This window comes from Hydra viridissima, unplaced genomic scaffold, assembly GCF_058129835.1.
Source record: "Hydra viridissima isolate aposymbiotic clone 2 unplaced genomic scaffold, HvirCarnegie_v1 scaffold_2, whole genome shotgun sequence".
NCBI classification, from domain to species: domain Eukaryota; kingdom Metazoa; phylum Cnidaria; class Hydrozoa; order Anthoathecata; family Hydridae; genus Hydra; species Hydra viridissima.
Window position 1 is genome coordinate 6,945,654 of NW_028324301.1, and position 25,392 is coordinate 6,971,045.

General features: G+C 28.2%; 1 protein-coding gene and 1 pseudogene across 3 annotated transcripts; one reads left to right on the forward strand and one right to left on the reverse strand.

Annotated features, from left to right (window-relative positions):
• Positions 1-3,299: 3,299 nt before the first annotated feature.
• On the forward strand, positions 3,300-5,634 carry LOC149891705 (uncharacterized; annotated as a pseudogene). Its single transcript, XR_016449750.1, has 2 exons — positions 3,300-3,611; positions 3,713-5,634. The product of XR_016449750.1 is annotated as an uncharacterized LOC149891705 (transcript).
• Positions 5,635-7,662: 2,028 nt separating this feature from the next.
• LOC145186593 (uncharacterized) lies at positions 7,663-20,399 on the reverse strand. 2 transcript variants are annotated; one of them, XM_090078397.1, is made up of 30 exons: positions 20,148-20,399; positions 19,209-19,408; positions 18,951-19,076; positions 17,499-17,605; positions 17,040-17,101; positions 16,819-16,944; positions 16,599-16,691; positions 16,321-16,472; positions 16,020-16,128; positions 15,569-15,690; positions 15,191-15,416; positions 14,939-15,052; positions 14,784-14,832; positions 14,624-14,669; positions 14,226-14,369; positions 13,944-14,095; positions 13,658-13,752; positions 13,495-13,572; positions 12,197-12,504; positions 11,945-11,997; positions 11,292-11,320; positions 11,173-11,201; positions 10,875-11,029; positions 10,640-10,689; positions 10,429-10,460; positions 10,233-10,321; positions 10,078-10,106; positions 9,741-9,769; positions 8,062-9,320; positions 7,663-7,967 (listed from the first exon to the last, which is right to left on the reverse strand). In XM_090078397.1, exons 1-30 carry the CDS (start codon positions 20,295-20,297, stop codon positions 7,834-7,836), a joined length of 4,347 nt encoding a protein of 1,448 aa, XP_089934523.1. In that variant the 5' UTR covers positions 20,298-20,399; the 3' UTR covers positions 7,663-7,833. The 2 variants fall into 2 exon arrangements, 1 of the variants encoding a protein (XP_089934523.1); XR_016449749.1 differs by lacking the exon at positions 10,078-10,106.
• Between the last annotated feature and the right edge of the window lie 4,993 nt (positions 20,400-25,392).

Sequence of the window (25,392 nt, forward strand, 5' to 3'; positions counted from 1 at the left end):
ATAAAATATAAAAGTATTTTGTAATCGATTAATTGATCACTATCGTTTAACAAACCGTTTGTGTTTTACAGTTTATTATTAAGAGAATATTATCAAACGACAAAAACCTTGAACTTTAATGACAAATTTTAGAAAAGCTTTTGAGCAACCACTTAAAAAACATGTTGTTTATAATGTAATTTATATTTTTTCTTTTTTAGGGTGTTATTAGGACGCAGGAAGATCTTGTAAACATAAAACTAGTGGATGAATTTGAAACGGTGGGTGTGGGGTGGTGCTGGCGAACACTAGAAGCGATATAACCCCCCTTGCTAGTAATTGTTATCAAAAATTATTTTTAAAAAAGTTGACTTTTTTTTTTCCTTATCATAAAATATAAACTGTGAAACATAAGACAATACACGTATAGCTTGATTTTATTTAAAAATAGCCATGCAATAAGCAGTTAAATTTTTATTATTCTTCGCCACACCAATTTGCTAGTAATCCGCCACCGTTGATAATTGCTACTTTAATATTTTGTAAACCATTTTTTTGTTTTAAGATTAATTAAAGAAAAAATTAGAGCATATAATTGAATAGTTATGATATATTTTAAAAATAAATCATTAAATAGTAGTCGTCGTCGTATAGAAATATGTTTTTTATTTTTTTGGTTAATAATATTATACATGTTAATTTTCTATTTTCAGACTTTTCTTAATAGGTTTTAAACAATTTTAAAACCAATTTTACATTTAATACTTGGTACCAGACTACTAAATTTAAACCTGCAACAATTAATACTTGGTACTAGGCTACTAAATTTAAACCTGCAACAATTATTTAAATTTCAAATAATTTATTTAAATAATCAAATTAAAGACGAATAATATTATATCTATTAACCTTTCATTATATAATAACCTTTGCTATATGTTCTCACTGCTTAGGTAGCTACATGATTAGGGTTGTTAAAACCAGGAAATAAATGGTATTGTGTCACAATAATAAAAATGTTGTTTTGCGGACAATTTAAACTTCGATGATTCTGGATTTCAATTTTCACCCAAAACTGGAAAAATCTTGCCTGAAGAGGATCAAAAAATATTCTTTATGCCACAGTAGCTAAAGACAAAGAAAGATTTACAGCTTTTGGTATGTAAATTCATATTAAATTTATTGCTTACCTTTCTGTTATTCTTTTTAATGCTTTTATTATTTTTAACACAACAGTTGTAAATTACTTTTAATTTTATATATCTTAGAGCATGATAGCTTAGCATAAGTTTTTCTTACTAGTTTTTCTTTACAATTTTCTTCGCACTTTTATTACAGCAAATCTTGGTGCTGACGGATCTCTTCCTCCCCCACTTAAATGCTATATATGCTAACTAGAGAATCCCAATGACTGTATACCAGCCATTGCCTCCAAATTTAGTAGCTGTTGGTAAATCTGCTAAGGGTTATATAAATCATAAAGTTCTCTGTGAATATTTATGCAACGCATTTGACCAGTGACAGATAGATAATAATACTCAAAGACCAGTTATTGTTTGGATGAACAAACATGAAAGTCGGATACAATTTCGTTTAATGAAGAACAAGATTTACAAATAATTTTAATCCTCATTCCGCCTAATAACACACATTTCAAGCAGCCACTCGACACGGGACTATTTGGCCCCAGAAGAGTGGCTAGACGAAGGTTGTGGCTCCGCCTCGCCAATCCTAATGAGTATATTTCAAAAAAAATTTCACAGGCCAACCAGTGGTGGTAAAGAGGAAGCTAATGTCATCAGCCAAACCTAAAAATAAGTCTAAAATGAAAAAGCCAGACGCGCAATACATATCTGATTTTGGTAAGAACATCTTAAAATTAACTAAAGTCTAACTACCTGTCTGTTCTTTTATAACGTAACATAAAAATATCTAGAGCTTTAGGCTAGACTAAACCTATCAATTCAATTGCACTATAGATACAAAATGTGTTAAATAAATTTATCTTTATTTTTCGGGTAATACGATGTTATTGAAATACATTCAAGTCAAGAAACGACTGAAATAATATATATATTTTTAAAAAGAAACACAGTTCCGCCCATTGGCGGAAGTTCAAAAACGAACATAGGGAACACATCAGTGGCCGCCTTTTTTGCTTTTCGGGGGCTATAGGTCCCTTATTTATTATTGGAGGTCATTAATAAATAAGGGAGCCTCTTTTTTTGAATTCAATGAAATTGAAGAATGGCAAAGTCTTACAATCCAGAAAATTTTAAATTTAAGTTGCCATCATTACATGTCCATATACGCTTTAACAAGTACCATTTACATGTAAATTAACATTTTAAAATAAACAAGAAGATAAGCAAATTGTTACTGATAAAAAACGACATATACAAATTCAATTTAAAGACCAACTTGGATTTTTGGTTGATATCCCAAATCCTAGACGATAATTCGTCTGACTATTTTTTCCCGTGAACTTTGGGAAGTCAGACGAGAAAACTTTGGTTATTTAAAAAAATGAATAATGGGGTCATTCCATGCCAAGTGGTGCAAAGGTCCCTTATGGACCATCTCAGATTTTATTGAAATTTTTTGATTTTGTACATATATATGTTAAAAGCATGTTTTGAAAATTTTAGATCAATATCTAATATGGTTCTTGAGAAAACGCTATTTAAGTAGTGGGCTATTTTGCATAAAATTTCACTCTACAAGAAAAAAGGGTTTTTTCATCATTTTTAACAGCCAATAACTTTTGAACAAGTTAGTTTTATACTTCAATTATTATAAGATAGCAAGTGTGCTGTGGATACTTTGAAAAAAGAAAAAAATATTATTTCTGGCATCTTAACTTTTTCCATAATGGCGGGCTAAAGTTGATTTTTTTGTTTTAAGAATAAGTTTTTTTGTGATTTTAAAGACCTTAATCTTAAAAACTAGTTACAAAGTTAATACAAATCAAATTGCCTGCTGATCTACATGTGGTGGATAAACATTTTTAAAAAAATCAGTTGATTAAAGAGCTGCATTCAAAAGTTATAGGTCTCCAAAATGAGTCAGATCGAGATTTTTGTAAAATTGATCTGTGATGCAAAGCATCTGTTACCTAAGATGGCAGTTTTTTTTTTTTTATAAAATTTTTTATACGCATCAATTAAAGACTGTTAATTAATAAAAACCAAAAAAATTAATGGGCGCTTATTTATAACCCCCAAAAGGTTGTCTCTAAAAGTCAGGTAAATTTTCCATAAAAAATTATTACTTTTTAAAAGTTTAGTTATTGTTTCATTTAATTCTATATTAATAGTATGTCAATCTAAAAAGTACTAATAAAACCAAATAAATTGTTGTATTTTAGAACTAATTAATAATAAGTAATATGCCTGAGCTTTCTACTTGCTGTATTGGTAAAGCATTAAATGAACAGTGCTATCTATCTAATAAAAGTAAACGCTACCAAGAACTGTCTAAACTAAACCAAGAGCTTATTTCTTTGAGAAGCAAAATAAATCCCATAGATTTTATTTGTAGCTATCACGAGAAAGTTTACTTGTCGAGGTATGAGAATGAACATCGCAGGTATTGTTGTAATCCGTTGAACAAGCACGCAAAAAATGTGAAAAGTAAGTTTCAATATTTAATATCTTAATTTAATAAAAATACCTTAATAACACTAAATAAATAAAAAAAAAAATATTTAATAATTATTTCCGTTATTTTTTAGATTCTCTTAGAGTTATCAGTCTTTCATATGCCAAAGATTTTGGTTTAATACCTGGTCAAAAAATTTGCACTAGTTGCAGAAAAGTTCTGAATTGCAAACATAATACAAAAGAAAATGAACTCCAAGAAAAAGAAATTTATGTTGACAACCATACATTAAAAGAAGATCTTAATTCAAGTATTGCAAGTTTTGGATGCTCACCTCTAAAACTTGTTTCAAAAAAAGATAGAGTTGCATATGGAAAGCGTAAAATTGATAGCATAAGAGCTCATACACAAAAGGCTGTTGCCAATGTGCTAGGTATAGAAATAGCTGCACTTTGTGAAATTGAATCACCCTCAAAAAAATGTTTGAAAAAAACAAACACAGATTTAGACAATATTATGACTAAAATTAAGTCAAAATTTGAAAAAACATTGTCAAATTCTGAAAAAATCACACTTCTTACACTCACTCCAGACAGTTGGTCAATAGAGAAAACTCAGAAGTTTTTTTTTACTTCAAAGAGATCTGTAGTACAAGCCAGAAAATTAAGTAAAAAAAGTGGAATACTATCAAAACCTTCTCCAAAATCGGGTAGAAAACTAAGCGAAGATGTAATTACAGAGGTTGTTCATTTCTACGAATGCGATGAATATTCAAGGGTTTGTCCAGGAAAAAAAGAGTTTGTTTCAGTTAAAGTAGATAGTAAAAAGCAACATATCCAAAAGCGCCTTCTACTAGTCAATATGAAAGAGCTACATATTGAGTTTAAAAAGAAATATAATTATCTTAAAGTTGGATTTTCAAAATTTTGTGAGCTAAGGCCCAAGTGGTGCATTCCTGTGGGTGGTGCTTCTAGTCTGCATGCAGTTTGTGTTTGCCAGTACCATCAAAATGTAAAGCTCCTTGTACAGAAAATTCCTTGAATTTCTGATTACAAAATCTTATTAAAATTAATGGTTTGTAGCATTGAAAATAGAGATTGTATGCTGCATAGCTGCGATAAATGTCCTGCTAAAAAGGTTTTGTTAGACTACATTGACACTTTGTTTACAGAAAAAGAAATTAGTGAAGTTAACTTTTATCAATGGCAAAAATCAAATTACCAATGTACTTTAGTACCAGCAACTCTACCTTTAGATGAATTTTTTGAAATGGTTTATGAACAGTTAGATAGTTTACGAGTGCATCATTTTATATCAAAAAGTCAAGCCACTTACTACCAACATTTGAAAACTAATTTAAAAGAAAATCAAGCTTTGGTTCTTCTTGACTTTGCAGAAAACTATAGTTTTCTAATACAGGATGCAGTGCAAGGTTTTCACTGGAATAACAGCCAAGCAACTGTGCACCCCTTTGTTGCGTATTTTATAAAAGATGGAAAACTTGATAGTCAAAGTTATTGTGTTATATCAGATCATCTGAAACATGGAACAGATGCTGTTCATTGCTTTATCGGTAATGTTATTGATAAACTTAAACAATTACAAACATTTGAACACATTATCTATTTTAGTGATGGAGCTGCATCACAATATAAAAATTACAAAAATCTTATCAACTTATGCTACCATAAACACGATTTTGACATGACTGCAGAGTGGCACTTTTTTGCAACATCGCATGGTAAAAGCCCTTGTTATGGTGTTGGTGGAACAGTGAAACGTCTTGTTGCACGAGCCAGTCTACAATCACTAAACGATCCTATTGACACACCAAACAAAATGTACAGCTGGTGTGTTCAACACGTCAAAGGAATATCTTTTTTTTTTGTTGACAAAGTTTCAATAGAAACACATACTACAAACTTCAATTTGGAAGAGAGATATCGTTCTTGTTCGACAATACCTGGGACACGAAACCACTACAGTTTTATCCCAATGTCACTTACCTCAATAAAAATAAGAAGAGTCTCATTTGATATTATTTGCACTAATGTGGATTTTTCTACTTGCAGAATTTAGAATTCAGAAGATTTTATAGTATTGACTTAAAAGAAATCAATGAGATTATTTTATTATTTGAGAAATTTAACTTTTTGTAAATTTTATTATTTTTGTTTATTTTCTTAAAAACATTTTGTTTGTTTTTCATTAAAAAAATTATTGTATTATAAAGAGGGGAGGGGACAGAGGGGAGGGGACTTTATCTATTGGGATTTAAAAGTTCTTTATCTAAAGGGATTAAAAGGCTTTAAGCATTGATATTTTTAAATTGATATTTCATAATAAATAACATTATATAATTCAATGCATTTATTTATTATGTCAATTTTAGAATTTTATGGAAAATTTACCTGACTTTTAGAGACTACCTTTTGGGGGTTATAAATAAGCGCCCATTAATTTTTTTGGTTTTTATTAATTAACAGTCTTTAATTGATGCGTATAAAAAATTTTATAAAAAAAAAAAAACTGCCATCTTAGGTAACAGATGCTTTGCATCACAGATCAATTTTACGAAAATCTCGATCTGACTCATTTTGGAGACCTATAACTTTTGAATGCAGCTCTTTAATCAACTGATTTTTTTAAAAATGTTTATCCACCACATGTAGATCAGCAGGCAATTTGATTTGTATTAACTTTGTAACTAGTTTTTAAGATTAAGGTCTTTAAAATCACAAAAAAACTTATTCTTAAAACAAAAAAATCAACTTTAGCCCGCCATTATGGAAAAAGTTAAGATGCCAGAAATAATATTTTTTTCTTTTTTCAAAGTATCCACAGCACACTTGCTATCTTATAATGAAAATGAAAAAACCCTTTTTTCTTGTAGAGTGAAATTTTATGCAAAATAGCCCACTACTTAAATAGCGTTTTCTCAAGAACCATATTAGATATTGATCTAAAATTTTCAAAACATGCTTTTAACATATATATGTACAAAATCAAAAAATTTCAATAAAATCTGAGATGGTCCATGAGGGACCTCATTAAAATTTGCACCACTTGGCATGGAATGACCCAATGGCGAAATATAATTACGTTTTGCAGGTTTAATGACGGGGGTAATATGCCATTGCTTAGAGCTTTTAAAGCTTCTTTTTCGTAATCCTTCAAAAATAAAAAAATAAAAAAATCACAAACTATTTTAAAAGCATACTATAAATTATCTTTTTCTTTTGTTATACTGCTTCTGAATAGCACTGATAATTTAATTAACTAAATTTTGGCGCAACCTATGATTAACCCCCCGAAACTTTACGTATTTCATTAAGATCAAAGAAAAGCCGCAGGAACATATTTGTTCTGGTAGATGAGAAATTGCATTAGCGCAAAAACCAAAGTTTTCTCGTCTGACTTCCCAAAGTTCACGGGAAAAAAAAGTCAGACGAAGTATCGTCTACCCAAATCCTTACTTTGGAAATACTAATCACGGGAACACAGTCAGACATTTATTTTCACACCCATCATGTATTACGGATAAAGATAAAATTCTAGAGAGATTCAGCATCATTTTCAAAACATTAAGTTTCCCAGACAAAATTAGCACCAACAATTTTTGCCGAATATGCTAAGGAAGCAGGTGTTCATTATATTACCATCATCTGAAAGACAGAAGAAGAGGTATTCATTTTCAACTTAAGTCTTTAATCTATCAGAGGAACCAAATATCATATTAGATGAGAAAGAAGAATGCGTCAATAAGTAAAAAAAAATTTTTAGCACGTAGACTATGTTATTTACTATTTTGCACCCCCGATTCCCGCAGGTAAGAAATTCGTCTTTCTAATATCCGAAATTGATCATTCTGCGCCAATATTTTATTCAGTGCACGTTTTATTCAGTGTCTTTGGATTACTCTCGGTCTTTAAATATTTATAAGCAATGAGTTGGAAAAAGGGGAAAAAATCTCATATTTTAAAGTTTTTAAGTTATCTCCCCCCTGACTAATTGATAGTTCAATAACGTTTTTTTTTCTGAATTTTTAAGAAGAAAAAAAAAAAAGCAAAAACAAAAAAACAGTTTAGTTCATAAGAAAAGTGTCTTTCTCTGCAGAACAATTCTGGTATCTGAAATTTACAAAAAGGAGCAAAATAAAATCTTTTTTTTCTAATTGAAAGTAAAATAACTTTAAAAGAATGCAAGAGAATAAAACTGCATAAAAAAAATTCTGAAAGAATGCCTGCATAACGGCTATTGAACGTCCAATTGTAACTTTTTAACCAAATCCACAATTTTAATGAGAACATGATCATCGATGTTTACATTGCCCATGTTTTGTGTAAGAAGGTCGGTCAATAATAAAAGTTCACTGCGTTGAACACTGTCTGAAATCATAAAATTATTTCAATTTTTTATTAATATTAGCGAATGTTTGTATTTATACATTGTAAAATAATTTAAATGAACAAGAAAACTCACCATCATACTCTAGATCTATTGCAGTCGTCATGTTTCGATTGCAATCAATGTTTGTTGAATTATTTTTAGTAAAGTCAAACACACTTTCCTGGCTACTTTCAGAAAATTCCGAAGACTTTACTTTGTCAATTAAACTCTTTGAGTTTTTAGAGCGTTCAAAATCAAAAGAAGAACTGTCATCAGATATTAGGTAGTCAGGTGTTGGAGAAAGATCAATTTTGTTATTGGATGATCGAGTTTTTTCAAACTTGGAAGAGACAGACAATGGGGAAGTGTCAACATAATTGTTATTGTCCTTTACGCAAGTCACTACACTTGAAACTCTTACTGGCAAAGTATCAGCATATTGGATTAAATCATCGTCTAACAGTTTTGTAGGATCTTTTAATTTATCATGGCTACATAATGAATTTACTGGTAATGTATCGGCATATTGCATCTCACTATTTCCAGCTAAAGTATCGGATGAAATGAGGTTACGGGATGTTTTAAGGTGTGGTTGTTTAATATTCTGTATTTTAACACCTTTGTCAACATTAAAACTTTTTGGTGACTCTTTATCGAAATATACAGATCTTTCAGATTCGATTAAACCATTAGTTTCACTGATAACCTTTTTACTAGGAATGCCAAATTCTAAAAAGTCAAGATCAATCGAATTTAAGAAAATATTTTTAGGCGGACTAGTTGCATTTGAAAATTCAACAAGATCAGTTCGTTTATCTTCAGTTCGTTTAATTTCAGTTCGTTTATCGCGTTTTTCAAGGTTGTTAATTTGTGAACAAGGTATGTTATTTTGAGAACATTTTTCAGCGGAGTCAGTCTCTTCAGATGTTAATTCAGTTAAACTTACGAGATGGTCAGCTTCACAACCATTTAATGTAGGAGCAACAATATTTTGTAAATCTTCGTCAATAAGTTCACATTTATTTTTTATATAATCCGTTATATTAGGTTTTCCTACTTTCAGAGAGTTGAAAGAATTAGGAATGAAATCGTTATGTTCTTTCGCACAAATTGGCGTACTTGTTGCCATGTTATTTGTTGCTAGGTTACTTGTTTCTTGATTAACAAAATTATCTAATGATACATCCAACAATGATTTTTTAATCATCGGGCTTACTGGAGGGGTTCGATATAGCTTTCCAAGGTTGCGAATTGCGAAAACTGATGATACTTCTGGAGCAAGAATAGGATTATAACCAGTCGCATTAGCCTTATAAAAACCCTGGGAAGGATTTAGAACAATACTTGCACTTCTAAATTTGAAAATCAAAAATATAATATAATTTATAATGAGTATATCTACTACATTACTATATAATATTGCTATTAGCTTGGGTTTATTTCATTTCATTTCTACCATTAAAATCATCGCACTTATGCCTTTCTTGCCATTTCCAAAGATCACAGTTAGTGTAGCTAGAACTTTTTGGGTTTTTAGTGTTTACCTAACATGATATTACGTATATCGCAATATCAGAAAAATGATTGCATAGAATGTCATCTATATCAGATAAATTTTCTTGCCTTAGGAGCAGCTAGATTGGAATTGCAAAAAAAATTTTTTAAAGTTTTTAAAATTGAGGATGTCTATTAAATGCTCTAAAATTTGTCTTTCTGTATCTATAAAAATACTCGCAAGTTAAATAAATAAAAAATATTAAAATGCTATTTACAAGTTACTGTCATCTTCGCTTGTCTTCAGCTAAAAAATAAGAAAAACTGAAAACATAATAAGATGGAAGAAACATCGAAATCTGCAAATCAAAAAAAAAAAAAAAAAAAAGATACATAACACCACAGGCGAGGGGTAGGATGGTGTGGGGGTTTTCAGCAACATTTTTTTGAAAATGTCTACATTTTTAATTTAATTTTAAGATTGTCATTATTATTTAATGTGAAGGTAATTATGTAAAATAATCGAACCCCCAACCCTCCAACCTTCCATCACTCCCCCATTCCCCCAAAAAATGGTTTGTCCAGCGGTGCTCTTGTGTTAATCTGTTTACTGACCTCACTATCTATTTCATTTAACAAAATCCCTAAAAATAAAAGTATTTTCTCAAAGGTTTTTGCGGTGAAAACATTAAATCACATTAAAAACATCAACACATAGCTTCTAAACAGTTCATTAAGACATAAATGATAATCTCTAGCTCATATTTTACCTTCTTTACCATCATGGCTTGTTAAAGATTGCTCAACAATACTGTCATAAGACTGACTGGCCTGTTTTTCATCACTGACAGTGCTGTAGCTGAAAAAATACTCCTCAAATATTAACTTATTTCAAATTTATCAACCTCTTAAACAATTGTCAATTAGCCGACTAGTTTAAAAGATAAATAAAAAAGCGTGATATACTTGACTTCTTTCAAATTTGTCTTCTCATTCATCTGAAAAAAAAAAACAAACAAAAAAACATAATAGCGTAAAAAGCAATTAGAAAATAAATAACCGCATTATTACATAACATTAAATTTATTTCATAAAATATTTGAATGAACTTTAGTTGAATGAGGGAAAACACAACTTAGAGATATTTCTAAATCATGGAAAATCTTTAAAGCTTCACCAGTTCACTATGTTTGCCATTTGGCGTTGCTCTCTCATTTAGTGCTGTAACTGCATAAAAGTATAAAAAAAAAAAAAAAAAAGAAATAAGAAAATAAAAATATATATTATTTATATTTATCTATAAATTGAATATAGTAATCAAAACCAAAAGCAGTACTAACAAAGATAAATTAAGAAATAAACTCAATCGAATTAAAAAATTTTCTATCATGCAGAAGTTTATAAAAACAAACTTGATATTGGACTACAGCCATTATCAACGGCTTCATATACACTATAGTTTTCAACAGTTTCGTATGAGCTATTACAATCCAAGGTTTCAGCACTTTTTGTAATAGAGTAATGGTTGTGGCTGACAGATATTTGCAGATCAGTATCATTAGCTACTCTATAAAAAAAAAACTTTATACTGAGACTTCATAAAAAAAAACCAGTTCAAAAATTACAAGAAAAATATCCAAAAAAAATGTTTGCTAAATATTACCAAATATAAATTCAACATAAATTTGTAATAAGAGAAAAAAATTTTACTCAGAACTTTCTTGCAAGCTTTCGCCATTCTATATAAAAAAAACTACAATATAAAACCAAATGTAAAACAGTGTAAAAAATTATAATGATAACAACTGAATGGAACAATAGTACAGTACCTGGTCTAAATGCTCATAATTGGAGGGCACTAAAATAATAAATAATTTGAGAACATTTATAGTAATTTTAATAAGAGTATCAAATAATGTTAAAATAAACAGGAACTTTAAAATAATTCCCACAAGTTAGACGCTAATTAAATCTACTAATTTATTGTAAATTTTAATCAAATTAAGTATATAGAAGACAAACAAGACAACTATGGCCATAACACTTCTCTAGTCTTTTCAGCTATGTTAAAATTGCTTTTATGCTTACTATACACTTGAGGAAACATAAATTTTTTTAAACAAACACTAGTTTCCCAGAAACTGTAAAAAATAAAAACTCCTAATTGTCATAACTATTAGTTATGGTATATTACTGTTGCTTATAAGCTGCAGTGAAGGCCTCAAATAATTTTTAGGATAGACTAACATGAATAATGATGGCAAATTTGGATATGAACTTCACATGGCACCTAGCCTTGACAAACCTAATAGTTTTGATGGTTAAATAATAAATCAGAAAAAATTTTGGTAAATAAAACATGATTTTAGACTCTGCTAAGCTAGTACATTTGTACTCAATCAAGTTAAGTTGGTCATCAAAACTGTAAGTAAGAAATAATAATTTTAGAGCTTTGTACCTAGTATAAAAGTCTGGGACTTACTTGACACTGATTCTAGTTTCCTTCCATATGCATCTACAGGTTCTTTAACATGACTGAAAAAAACAGAAACTTCTTTTTCTACTTTACATGTAAACATAATACTAAACCCCAAACATTAGAAACAGAGTATTAAGCAAAAAGTATTGGCACTTAACATTATTACTCTATAATAATGGATTACTTAATGTGCAACTCCTAAAGCTAATATAAAAAATGAAAATGTTTTTGATTTAAAGAAATAAAGCATCTTACATATCATCTACTTCATTAGCTTTGATAACCATTTTTTGGATATCAGATGTGATGTTATCTATTTGAAGTGATCTATTTGAATTGCTTAAGAATGAAGAAGGTGATTTAGCAATACTAGTTTCTTCAGAAGATTTTAAAGCATCTTCAGAGTGGTCAATAGACAAATTTAAAATCTTCTTACACAAGTCATCTCTATTGCATTCAAGATCATTTATGCTTTTGTTTAGTAAAAAATTGGATGTACAACTATGTTTAGCTTCGCTGAAATTTTTATCCAATTGTTCTGAATCAGAATATTCACTTCTCTTCTAAAAACAAATAATAGCAATAAATAATTACTATTTTGTAATATACTTTATGCCTAAATTAAAGTAATTTTATGCAACTAGACTTTTGAAGTAATCAAACATTTGATGCAACCAGACTAGGATGTTCCAAAAAAACAACATTTCTAAAAATCTTAATGTTCTGTCTTGCATGTGGTACCTACATATTGTGAGATGGTGAAAATCCAAAAGTTACTTCAATTGAAAAGTTCTCCCAAATTGGTTGTAAGTAACTTTTGAAGATTTTTTGAACAGTTGTTATTTTTTTCTTACAAGAGAGGCTAGGGGGTTTTAAAAATGGTTTTAAACGACTTATGATATCCAATTACTATTATCTAGACCTTCAAAAATAGAAAATCCATCCATATATACCGATTTTAGACAATTTATAAAATTGATATATTTTGTGATTTTTTACAATTTAAAGTGAACATTAAATAGTACTAAGTACATATTACATGTGCTTACACTTAGTTCACTTAAAAACAAAACAAATAAGCAAAACAATACAGAAAGCTCTTTAAAATGCCTTCAGCAACAAAGCAAGATTACATCAAAGCAACTATTAGATCAACATCTTCAGTTTTAAAGCAGAAATGTATATAGTGGATTCAACTTGATATGGGCACTCAAGTCTGTGAAGAAATACCTTTTTCAGGCCCCCTAATGTTGCCTGATAAAGATTGAGTGTTATTATTATGTAAAGAAGAAGTCTAGTATGAAAACCACTAATATTTGCACTCTGGTTGCTGAGCTGTTACAGGGTAAGCTTAATTTTACTAATAACCCATGACATTTATAAATAAGATATTTAAAAATTACAGTTTGAACTAAATATTTGAATTTCAAATAAAACTAATAAATCTTAAAACAACAAATATAATCAAATAAATTAATGTATGAAATAATAATACTTTCCATTAAGCTTATCATCAAATTAATTAACAATAAAATACTAATTAAGTTATTTACTGTTTGAACTTTTCTCTGTGGCAACTTTATCTCTGTTTCATTGAACTCTTTAGATATAAGATTAGCAGCTGCCAAAACCTGAACATTAAATATAAATTAAAATGAAAACTATTACATTCCATATTTTTTAAAACAAAACTTACTATACAAATAGATCTGTTACTTGAGCCTGAAGATCATCTTCCATTTCATGGTTGGTGATATCATTAATTGCATCATGTGAAAAAAGCATGCCATGATGACTGACACCAAATATGTCTAAACAGATATGCATTATAAGAAATTTGTAAAAAAACCTGATGTCATTGTCACCATCATTACTGTTAACATTACTGCCACAACTATTGGAAGATATTTATTGAACTTTTTAATTATATATTTGAACTTATTGAATACTGAATTTTTAATGGCAACAACCAAAAAGCCAAAATTTATATAAAAAAACTCACATGGATTGTTAAGAAATTCAAGATGTCTTTCAAATTCCCTATTTTCTGAATTGCTTAAGTAGGGGTGCATTTCCTGAAGTTGTAATTGTGTTGTAGATATTCTTGGATTGTCAAGACTAAACAGCTCTCTTAATTCCAGGTTTGTGAAATATCTGCACAAACAACAGAAGCTCATTATACATTAACAGATCTTTTTCATTTTATAATTATTGCACTACAGTAATTTGTTATAACATTTTTCATTAAGCTTATCAAACTAAAAATATATTTCAGATGTTTTACCGGTAAGGATTCTCTGATGCACCTGTTGTTTGTTTCATGATAGCATTTTTAAAAATTTGTTTTCTATAAATTTTTTCTTCAATGGAGCCACATGTTATCAAGCGATAAACAATTACATCTTTTTCTTGACCTATCCTATATACTCTGTTGCAAAGAAAACATCAGAATTTAAAAGTATTTAAAGTTTACACCAACAATTAACTAAAAATATTGTGTAATTGACTTACAGTTTTTAAATCATAAAATGATTTATAGTTACATATATCATTACAGAAATAACTATAAGTAAAATAATAACAAATTTGAACAAAATGATTAAGTTTTAAAAAAAAAGGAATTGATAAAAAAATGTTAAAAAAGTAAACAAACAAAAAAAACAACCAATAACTTCATATCACCTGTCAACTGCTTGAGCATCTGTGCCAGGATTCCAACTTGGATCAACTATAATGTAAAAAAATCAGTATTCTCTTAAATGATCAACTAATATGATCAACAAAAGGGTAAGTAACAAATATGACCAAAAATAATTATAAAATTATACAGAAATTTTCTTACATATAACTAGCCGATCTGCACAAGTAAGTGTTATGCCAACACTTCCTACCTAAATTAAAGTTAAAGCTAAAAATAAAATTTAAATAAAAGTCTTTTAAAACAAGCAATAAATATTTTTAAAATATTATTTAATAATTGAATCATAGTAATTGAACCTGAGTTGTCATCAGTAAGATATTAAAACTCAAATCTTCTTTGAACTTTTGCAATACTTTCTCTCGATCTTGAGGATTCCTCATTTTTCCATCAATCCGCAAAAGTTTGTGACCCTGAAAAAGAAATCACAAAAATCTTGAAAAAAAAAAAATCAATATCCTTCTTCGATTATCTTTTAAGTTTACTGTTTAACATTATTCTTTCATTATTATTTAACATTGATGATTTTCTGATGAAAATGTATTTCTTACCAACCCACTCAAAACTCGCTGAATAATATCAAGCATTTTCCGAGATTGGCTGAATATTACAGTGCGATGGTTTTCAGCTCTCAAATTTTCCATTAAATAAACAAGAAAAACCATTTTCCCACTGTCTTTAATTAAATTTTCAATAGGTAAATTATCAACAATTTCAATTACTTTATCTTCCTCATCCTCCAGATCATTATCTGATTCATCAATACCTATTGTAAGTCTTTAAATCAAAAAAAACTTTTGAAAATAGTTATTTAAAATTTTACTACTTTAATTGCAACTTTATTTGTAATAAAGCACACTCAAGATATCACAATCTAAAACTTCCAAACACTTTTACACATTTTGATTCAAAGATAATAACTTTCTGACCTTGTTTCACGTTCTTCTGAATTTGTTAAAAGTTTTGAAAGTGTTGATTGCAATCTTGGATGATCTGAAATCTTTTTTAGCAACTGTAACTCTGCAAGGGGACTTTGGGTTGACATTAGAGTCTAAATAAAAGCTTCAAAAACTAAGAGCAAAAATAAAAATAAAGAAATATACTCACATAAAAAATACATATTCACATAAATATACAAACATTAAAAACAAAATAAGAATTTACAATTAATGACAATACATGAACTATAATAGGTACATAAATGAAAGCTCATTAATCTATCTTAACTTTATCCTTCTAAAAGTTACTCTGTATTTAAAGGATTTTAAATTCATTTTTTTATTCGAATGAAGTTTATATAGAAAGAGGGAAAACATAACCTCAAATTTTCATCTCAAAATAAAAAAAACTTTTTTTTTAAAAGAAAAATAATCCACAAACTTGTTTCACTCTCTCCGATTGTATAAACCCACGATATAGCTTCTGCTGCAGTTCCGTTAAGTAAACCCAAACAACTAAATCAAATTTTGTTGTTTCCAATTTGTTCAAGCTAAAAACATCTCAAAATAAATATGTAATATACATATTTAAATTAAATATGTAATATTCAGATATATAAATAACTACTTTTATCTACACAATAATGAATAAGATAATATAATTATTTACAATATTTGTGTAAATCATTCTTAAAGAGAAATCCAGATAGCAAGTTAAAGGATAAAAGTAATAGAAGACATACATCTTCTCTGCTTCAACTTGCTTTACAGAACCTTTTTTGAAAACTTCCTCCTTTGTCCTTCGAAGAAAATAAGGAGCAATGATTTCTCTTAACCTAGTTGATAATTTGTTCCCATACTCTTGTTGATATGAAGTAGCATCTTTTTCCCGTGCCTGTCATAAAAATACAAAATTAGAAAAAAAAGAAACTATAAGCTGCACATTTTATTATTTACATCTTGTAAAGTTTAATCAGTTCTAAACATGTAAATACTTTACAATTTTGTGAAAATAACATACCTTTACTATGGGATTTTCAAATTCAACCTTAAAAGTTTTTTCAGTACCAAGAAGTGTACCTTGTTGGGTAAAATCAAAGAGAGCCCACATTTCCTAGAATCCAAAGTGGTGTGTAATTAGATAAAATAGGTATAAAAAGTGAAGGCACTACTTTAAAGAGACTTTTCTTTAATAAAAGTTTAAATTAAAAAAAAATTTACAATCTTTAAAACTTTCTTACACTTAAATTATTTTGTATGGGGGTTCCTGTCAAAATATAATGAAATTTTGCTGGTACTAAACGTATGTATTTACTTGTCTTGCAAGGGTTTTTTATTTTATGGCCTTCATCAAGAATAATGTAATCCTTTAAAAAAAAAAAAAAAATTAAAGATAAATAATAGCAAAATTAAAATGAAGAGTACAAGAAAAACACAAAATACAGCTGAAAAATCAACCTACCCAAATAAAATCTTCTTCGTTTTGATCTTGACAAAATGATTTCAGGTTAGAGACAATCATACCTAGTTGTATGTAACAAAGTTTTTTTAAGTCATTTTAAAAAACATTCCAAAGAAAATTACATAATAATTTTGTGCCTCCAAGTAATTATTACATGTTAAAGTTACCAGCAACTTTTATGGAGAGACATCTCACAACAATATTTATAATAAATATGCTAATATTAATCTTTGAAACAAGAAAAAATGTCATTTGTCTTTTAGAATTGAGTTGCTCTATTTAGAACTACTTCACATTTTTTATCTAAAAAGTTGATACAGAACTTGCCTAATGAATTTTTCTAAATGAGAATCTATATATCTATAAGGTTGCACATTTTGGGTCCCAAATTATATTTCCTTTTTTTTTTCTTTGGTGAAATAAATATTATACAAAACTTACATAAATCTATGTACTAACCATATGTTGTCAGCAACACACCCTCAGACTTTTGGATACTGTGAAGATTTTTTAAACGACTGTTTTTAGAAGAACCATGAAAAGTTTTAACTCGAATACCTCCTGCCCTATAAAATAGATTAAAATCAAAATAAGGTTAAGAGAAAGGTGAAGAAGCAATTTAAAGTCTTATGTTTTCATTATTCAGTTTATTATAAAGTCTTTTATGCTTTCATCATTCAGTTTCTGAAAAAGTAAAATTTTTAACTATTTTTTTCAAAATTTAATTTGAATCCTTTGCTATTTAAAAAGATGAATAAAAACCAGTGCAGAATTTCTGACCAGGTAAAAAACCAAATTCTTTTCCAAACAGAAGACTAACAACTCTAAAAGACTAAAAGAAAAAATAATTAAACATTTTAAAATTTTCTTCAGTTAAAAGTAGTTTAAATCTTCAGACTTTTTTCTTTCTTTTCATACTTGTTAAAAGGATGACAACATGTTCACACTTGTACCATGTTATTTACACTTTCTCATGATGGTTATAGACAAAGTCTAGTATTTTAATCAACAAAGTCTAGTAGAAAACATTTTACCCATTATATTTATTTATGTTTGAGCTTTTAGTAAACAACATGTAATAATTTAAACTTATTGTAATTTTGTTTTTATATAAGATTTCGGAGTTTCTAAAAAATCCACATGGTATTTTTTTTCAGTACTTTTAAAGGCTCTTTAAATATACTTAAGAGGCTTAAGAATAAGTCCCCATTCATTTTTTAGCTTTTTTTTTATATGTAAAAATATTTTCAAGAAAAAAAATGGATTCAATCATAGGTAACAGACCTTTTGAATATGAGATTATAAAATTTGGGCAGGACAGTCTTTAATGGCACATAACTTTTGAATAAATTGCTCTAACACCCTGAATTTATCCAAAATGTTAATCCAGCATGAGTAAATTAAAATCCAATTTGATTTTTAGCATTTTGAAATCTAGTTCTTAAGAACAAGCTCTTCAAAATTACAAAGATCTTGAGGCATGTAAATAATTTATTGAAAAGTTAGTATTCTCTACAATTTAAGAAAACACAGCTTTTGCTGAAGGAGCTAGATTTGACATAAAATGGCCTTATTTTAATTAGCTGTCTCTAGAACCAAATTAGATATTGAGCAGAAATTTTCAGGATTTGCTTATCTAATTGATATAAATCACCCAATAGAATTTTGTTAAAATCTGAGGTGTTCCATCTGGAGCTATTAGTCCACTTAGCATGGAATTTATATCCAAAAAAATTGGCTAAGTCACAGGATGGAGGCTGTAATTGGTACAATCCAAAAAAGGCTTTTAGAATATTTCTAAAGATCTAAAAGGTAAGCCAGTTTTTAAATGTGTTTTTTTGTTATCAAACTTTAATCACGAGCTTATAAACTTGCAATATTATTGATATAGAAAAACCATTAACTTTTTACCACTTGTTTAGTTCTTTTTCCCAGTTTACTAAAACTGCAACAGGTGCCACAATTAAAATTCTGTGAACTAATTCAGCATCGAACATCCCAGCTAAAAATGCTATCACCTGAATAGTTTTTCCTAGGCTAAAAAAATTTGAATGGAAAATGTTTAAAAAAATGTATTAATACTTTTCAAAAGATTTCCTGTTTTTCATAACTATGCTTAAGACATTTATTTTACGTGTATGTTCAATGTTAAAGTTGAAGATAATTTACCCCATATCATCCCCCAAAATTCCACCTTGCTTTTTATTGAATAACCTCCAAAACCAGAGAACGCCTTCTTTCTGATATGAGTATAACTGGTTTGCAATACTTTGATGGAGGAAAAAATTTTCTCCTAGATCAATCATACTGTTGTTGTCATCATTCTCACTATTTTCATCATCATCATTTCTTTCCGATGCAATCATCTCCTAAAAATACAATTACTGCATACAGAATTGTCTTTAGAAATCTTAGGAATTATCATTTTAAATCATTTAGTGATCATCATTATATTCTCTACAATATTAAAATTATCATTAAGGTATTAAAAGTCTAAAATATTGTCAGCCAATATGTTTTCAGAAATGGTGATGCAATGTGGTCACAAATTTTCTCAATAAAAATATATTTAAACTATTTAAATACAATAAGAAACTTAAAATTAGAAGTAAAATTCGATAAAGTTAAATTATAAATTTAAACAAAAAAATACACTTTCAATGATTTCTAAAAATTGACTATATGGGTACAAAAATTAAAAATTTAAATTGGAAAAAATGCTTTTCTTAAACTAAAAGAAAAAATTCAGGCCACATAAAACAACTGTCATTTTTTGAAGGAAACTTTTTTTTGATTTGGATATTAAAAAAAAAAAAAAAAAAAACTTGTTTAGAAATTTTTTTCATAGTGTCATTTTTTTGTCAGTGTAATAAAGGTTTCTTCTCGCAGTCACAAATAATAAACTCATTTAAGATAGCTGAGCTTTATATAATTACTAACTTTGTGTCTAATCGGCCAGCTTTAGGTTTCTTTAACAAGTTTTCATATATCCAATTTATTAGTATTTTTTTCATATACTATTGTAACAACTTATTATGCTACTTTTTTAATAAGCATGATGTATATAAAGCAGTTTACATAGAAAATATCAAACCATAAATTTTGTACCTTCATTTTAGCTATACGTCGTTTAAGCTTTTCTAAGGGTAAAAGCTTGTAAGCTTCCTCAAACAATTTCATCGACTTTTTAAAATTACCAGCATAAGCTTCCTCTTTGGCCTTCTTTGATAAAATATTAACTTCCAAAGTGATATCCATATTAGGAAAGTACAAACAATCCAATCAACTAATGCCTACTGAGAGTACTTGATTTCTATTAAACTCTTAAAAGATTAAAAAGATGGGTCATAATTACATTCAGATTTTTTGCCCTAGATATCTTTACATCTTTCCTTGAATTTTGGTTTATAAATTATTTAAATATAGTTTTTATTTCTTTATGTAACACATTTTTGGTGACTTCATAACATAAGGGATTTACATTAAATAAAATTAGTTTAAAATTACGAAAAAATTAGTTTTATTAAATTAGAACCAAAACTTAGTTGTATGTAAATGTTTTCAAAAACATCAACAGTTTGAGAACACTGTAGTTGATAACACAGATCAATAAAATTCAACTTTTTTTCTTTGCTGTTTTAAGTTTGAGGACTGATTTAAGGTAATTTAGGGATAGCTATCAGAAAGAAATGGCATTAGTTTTTGACTATTACATCACATTTTTGTTATATAGGTTGGTTCATCTAGACATAATTTTATAAAGTCATGTCAAGCCAGATCTGCCTGTATAATAAAAACAGTGATTTTCCAGAAATTTCTATCTAATGTAGACAAACATTACTTTCTAATGTGAGAATATAATTTTGATGTAGAAAAGGTTAATTTTAAATTAAACGAATATGGAAGCCATCATCTATACATGTGGAGTCATTATTCACTTGTTTGATTGTTAGATCATTAGCATACAGATATAAAATACAGATATAAAATACAGAATTTTAATTATTTTTTATCTAAACTAAATTTATTTGAGTAAAATTATGAGTTTAATTATGAATAAAATTATGAAAGAAATTTACAAACTCAATATGGACAAAAAGTGAATGGAAATTTTTGTAGATGCTATTAAAAACTCTTTGGAGAATACAATAAATCACAGAGAATTACAAAAATCTTGTAAAATTGATGCTTGAGAGCTATCAATTTGGCTGAAACATCAACATAAAAGTCTGTTGCCTCAACAGCCACCTTAACAAATTTCTTGCTAAACTTGAAGCTTGATGATGAGTGTTGAGCATGATGAGCTCTTTCATCAAGGTATTAAGGGTATCAAAGAGATGTATCAGGGTTGAAAGGATATACATATCCTTTAAAATTATCTAGGGGTACTTAAAGAGAATCCCACACATGATGCATTTCAAATATTCCCACAAACAAAATTTTGTTCCATGAATAATCATGTTCAATAAATATGTGCAAATTTTTCCCATTTTTTAATTTTATTGCTTTATTATATTATTTTTAGTTTCAGACTTGCTTGTCGTTAAGCATCATGGTTATCAGTTTTATGATTATGTAAACTATTTTGATTATGAAATGTATTTGCATTTCACATCATAAAATAGGGATATGCTAAATACTTGATGTGATCAAAAATTATCTAAAAACAACAATCAAATTTAAGACAATAAAAATGGGTTATTTTTTCGGTTTTTAATGAAAAGTAACGAAAAAAAGTATCAACTTCTATCAGTTTTTTAAGATAAATTGAACATTCTGAAAATAATTAAAATCCTTCATAATACATTTAAATAGTTTTTGTTGACAAATTCTTAATTACACCTAAATTTGTTATTTAAAATTTATGAAAGTAAGTTAAACGGTTTAGCCGAATAGCATTACTGCGCAATGTCTCGAAGGGTTGAAAAAAAAATCACGTAAGGTGCGTGGTATCGCAATTTCTCCTGGAATCTTGAAACTTTCTAATTGTAAAAGTTATTTTAAACTCAATTTATTTCAAATATCTAATGTAGAGGTTTGTACTTTATTGGTTATTATTTTTTAAAAAACCGAAAAACTAAACGCCTTTTTTAAGAACGTTTATAGTCAATCTCACAGTAAGGTACCTGAGGGTGTTAAGACCCACCAAATTTTAACTTTTAATAGCTTTAAACAAAAAAAAAAAAGCCTTTTTTTTCTTTTAAAATAGTTTTTTTGGGGGTTAGGTAGAATTACCTGCTATTTTTAAACTTATTTAAAATTTTAAAAATACCCAATCTGGATCTTGTAAGCCTCTCAGCAGGTTTATAATGCCCTCGACAAGAATACTGTTAGTAGAACATAATTAATGCTGTACACAAGGTTTAAAATAGTATTTTAGTGTTTTAATAACAAAAAAGGAAGTATTTAAGCATTTATGAAATACACATTGATTTAGACATATTTTTCATTTGAGTTTTGATATTGTTGAACCAATGAGAGATGATCATTTTTAAGATCCTTTTTCTTGTTGTACACCTGACAGAGTTTAACAACGTTAAGGATAGGTCAATCTTTCTTATAAGATGCTTGAGCGGAGGTTACTTTGACATGCTTTAATTTTGAAAAAGATTGCCCCCCAGAGCAATTTGAGATTATCATTAAGAGATAAATTCTCAAGGAAATTTCAATATTTTGAAAAGATTATTCTCAGTGGTCTCTTTTTAATGCCAAATAAATTTTTGTTAATGAATGTTCATCTTTTAAATATGTTTAAACTGTTGACACTTAAATGATTTTTTTATAAAAATTATGCTAGTTTATAAAATTATGCTAGTTATCGAACCAGGTGATACCATCCTTCGTGATACCACTACCTCTATCCAAACTATATACTAAATATAGACTAGCATAATGTTTTTATAAAAATTATGCTAGTCTATATTTAGTATATAGTTTGGATAGAGGTAGTGGTATCACGAAGGATGGTATCACCTGGTTCGATAACTCATGGTCACAACAATCATTTTGTATTAGAATTTCGGGAATTGATAAAGTATTAAAACTCTTAATATGACGTTGCGATTGGTTTAACTATAAAACGTTCGAATTCGAAGTTTAAGCAAGATTAAAAATTGCATCAAAGTTTATGTTGACGTGTTTTCGAACTAAATTTTGTGAATATTTTCATTCCAATTATTTGTATGTAGCTGCCTATTGTAAAATTTATTTTATTTTCGTATCTTAGTTTCACCCGGTGCGACTTGCATCCCCCGCACCCCCCTGGTGAGACCACTGGATGGCACATTTAGTACAGTTTTGAATAAAACCCATACAGTAGAAAACATTAGTATAATAATGCTTTCATAAAAATAAAATAATGGGTTTTATGATACTTTCAAAAGCTTCCTGGCGAAAGCCAAAATAAAGACCAAAGCTACATTAGAAGATTAAAAATAAATTGCAAAATCAGCAAACTAAAATTAGAAGCAATCTGATGAACTGATTATTTTGTATTTTAATAGAATGTTCATGTTAAGGTGCTTATATATTCATTTACAGCGGCATTAAAGATGCTACGCTTAATACTATTTGCTATGGATATTTACTACAGATATTGTTGTTTGCTGCGACTGTTTTACAACTTTGGATGGGAACTCCGTGGTGCATCCGGATGTTTATTTCAACTTTAAAGCATCGTAAAATTGCATCCTAGCAACTATATCTCAGTGGGTGCTGCGCATGTTGCAAGCTATAGGAGTTAATGCAGAAACATTCTGTTGTCTTAGTAACATTGCTAATAATATACCATATATTATATCAATCCTACAAAGAGTATTTAAATTTAAAAAAGCATTTTAGACTGTAGAAAACATTTATCTTTAACAAAAAATTTAATTCGCGTTCAAGGTTCTTTATTATGAACATATACATGAATATATCTCAACAAGGTATATTTAGAGGAATCAAATTAGCCATAATGCGTACGGGCCTGATTATTGATTGAAGGTGAGATGTACCACCCTCATTTCTCATTACTTTATCACATAATTGAACATTGGCGATCATATTATTCATCGAGCTTCCAATAAGATAGGTCTAGTTAGTCATTAATCCAGATCGTAAAACCAGCTAACAAAAAAAATCAAATCAAACTGAACGTAGCGTGATAGTTTAATCTCCTAATTTTGCAAAGAACTGCGTGAAATAAATTTTTCCTTTTGTGAAAAATAAATTTATTTATTACTTATTTATAGACAAATATGTTAGAAATATTAATTTGAAAAAAAAAAGCGAATGCTTCACTACGTGATAGCATTTTTTTAAGTACATTTTTGTGCATGCTTGATTTTAATTATTTCATTCATTGTTTGCCACGTTTTTGGTTATTTAGCATGAATATACGCGCTGAGAAGATTTGTTTTTAAAGAACCAAATATTACAGACAATGAGCTATTATTTAAGAATGGCTTGAGACCACCTATTTATGGTACCCAAAAGCTTTCGGTTTTTTAAAAAATTCTTCAAGTTAAAGATGACATATTTGTTTTAATATAAAACCCATATAACTTAAAATAGATTTATCTTCAAAAACATATTCATTTATAATATGAAAAAAATATAATTTTTTTTATGTGCGCTGCCCTGTAATATTCTATTTAACCTTTGTTTATTGTATTTAAAATATATTTTTTACTATCTTATGAATACTAAGTTCATGATAGTGTGGGAATTTTTAATGTACAATATTTACTTTTTCATCAGTTAACTTTTTTCTTCTACAACTATACTTAGGTTTTTATTTGTTTGTTTGTTTTTTTATAAATAAATTAATGGTCCGTTGGGAAAACTTTTATTCATTACTTTTTTATAGATAAAAAGAAGAAAAAAAACTAAATTAAATAATTGTTAAAAACTTCAAATTTTAATGATTTTGTTTACTTTGGTTTTATAACATCAACTTAATTTTATGTTTGACTTCTTAAACAAGTTCAAAGAACTTTATACTAATTTTGATGGTTGCAAACGTCATTTCTGTAAAAGTTCAATTTTTTTGTTTTTCGTATTAAATATGCCTACCATTAACTTCAGATTTTTGTTATGAATGAGAAAGTCTGCTGCCAAATTTTAAAAATCCATATCTATATCCTCTCTATATCCGGACAAAAAATTATACAAAATAACACGAGGATAAATTGCATAAAGAAGGTAACTGGCGCGCTTTATTATGTTTACTTTTTTTAGTTCGTGCTGATTGTCTGAAATAAATTAAATTCATTTGAAAACATAAGTGAATGTTTAAACTTTACGTTAACTTGGACAATATGTTGTGAAATTTTAAAAAAAAAAAATTTTGTTTAGACAACCAAAATTT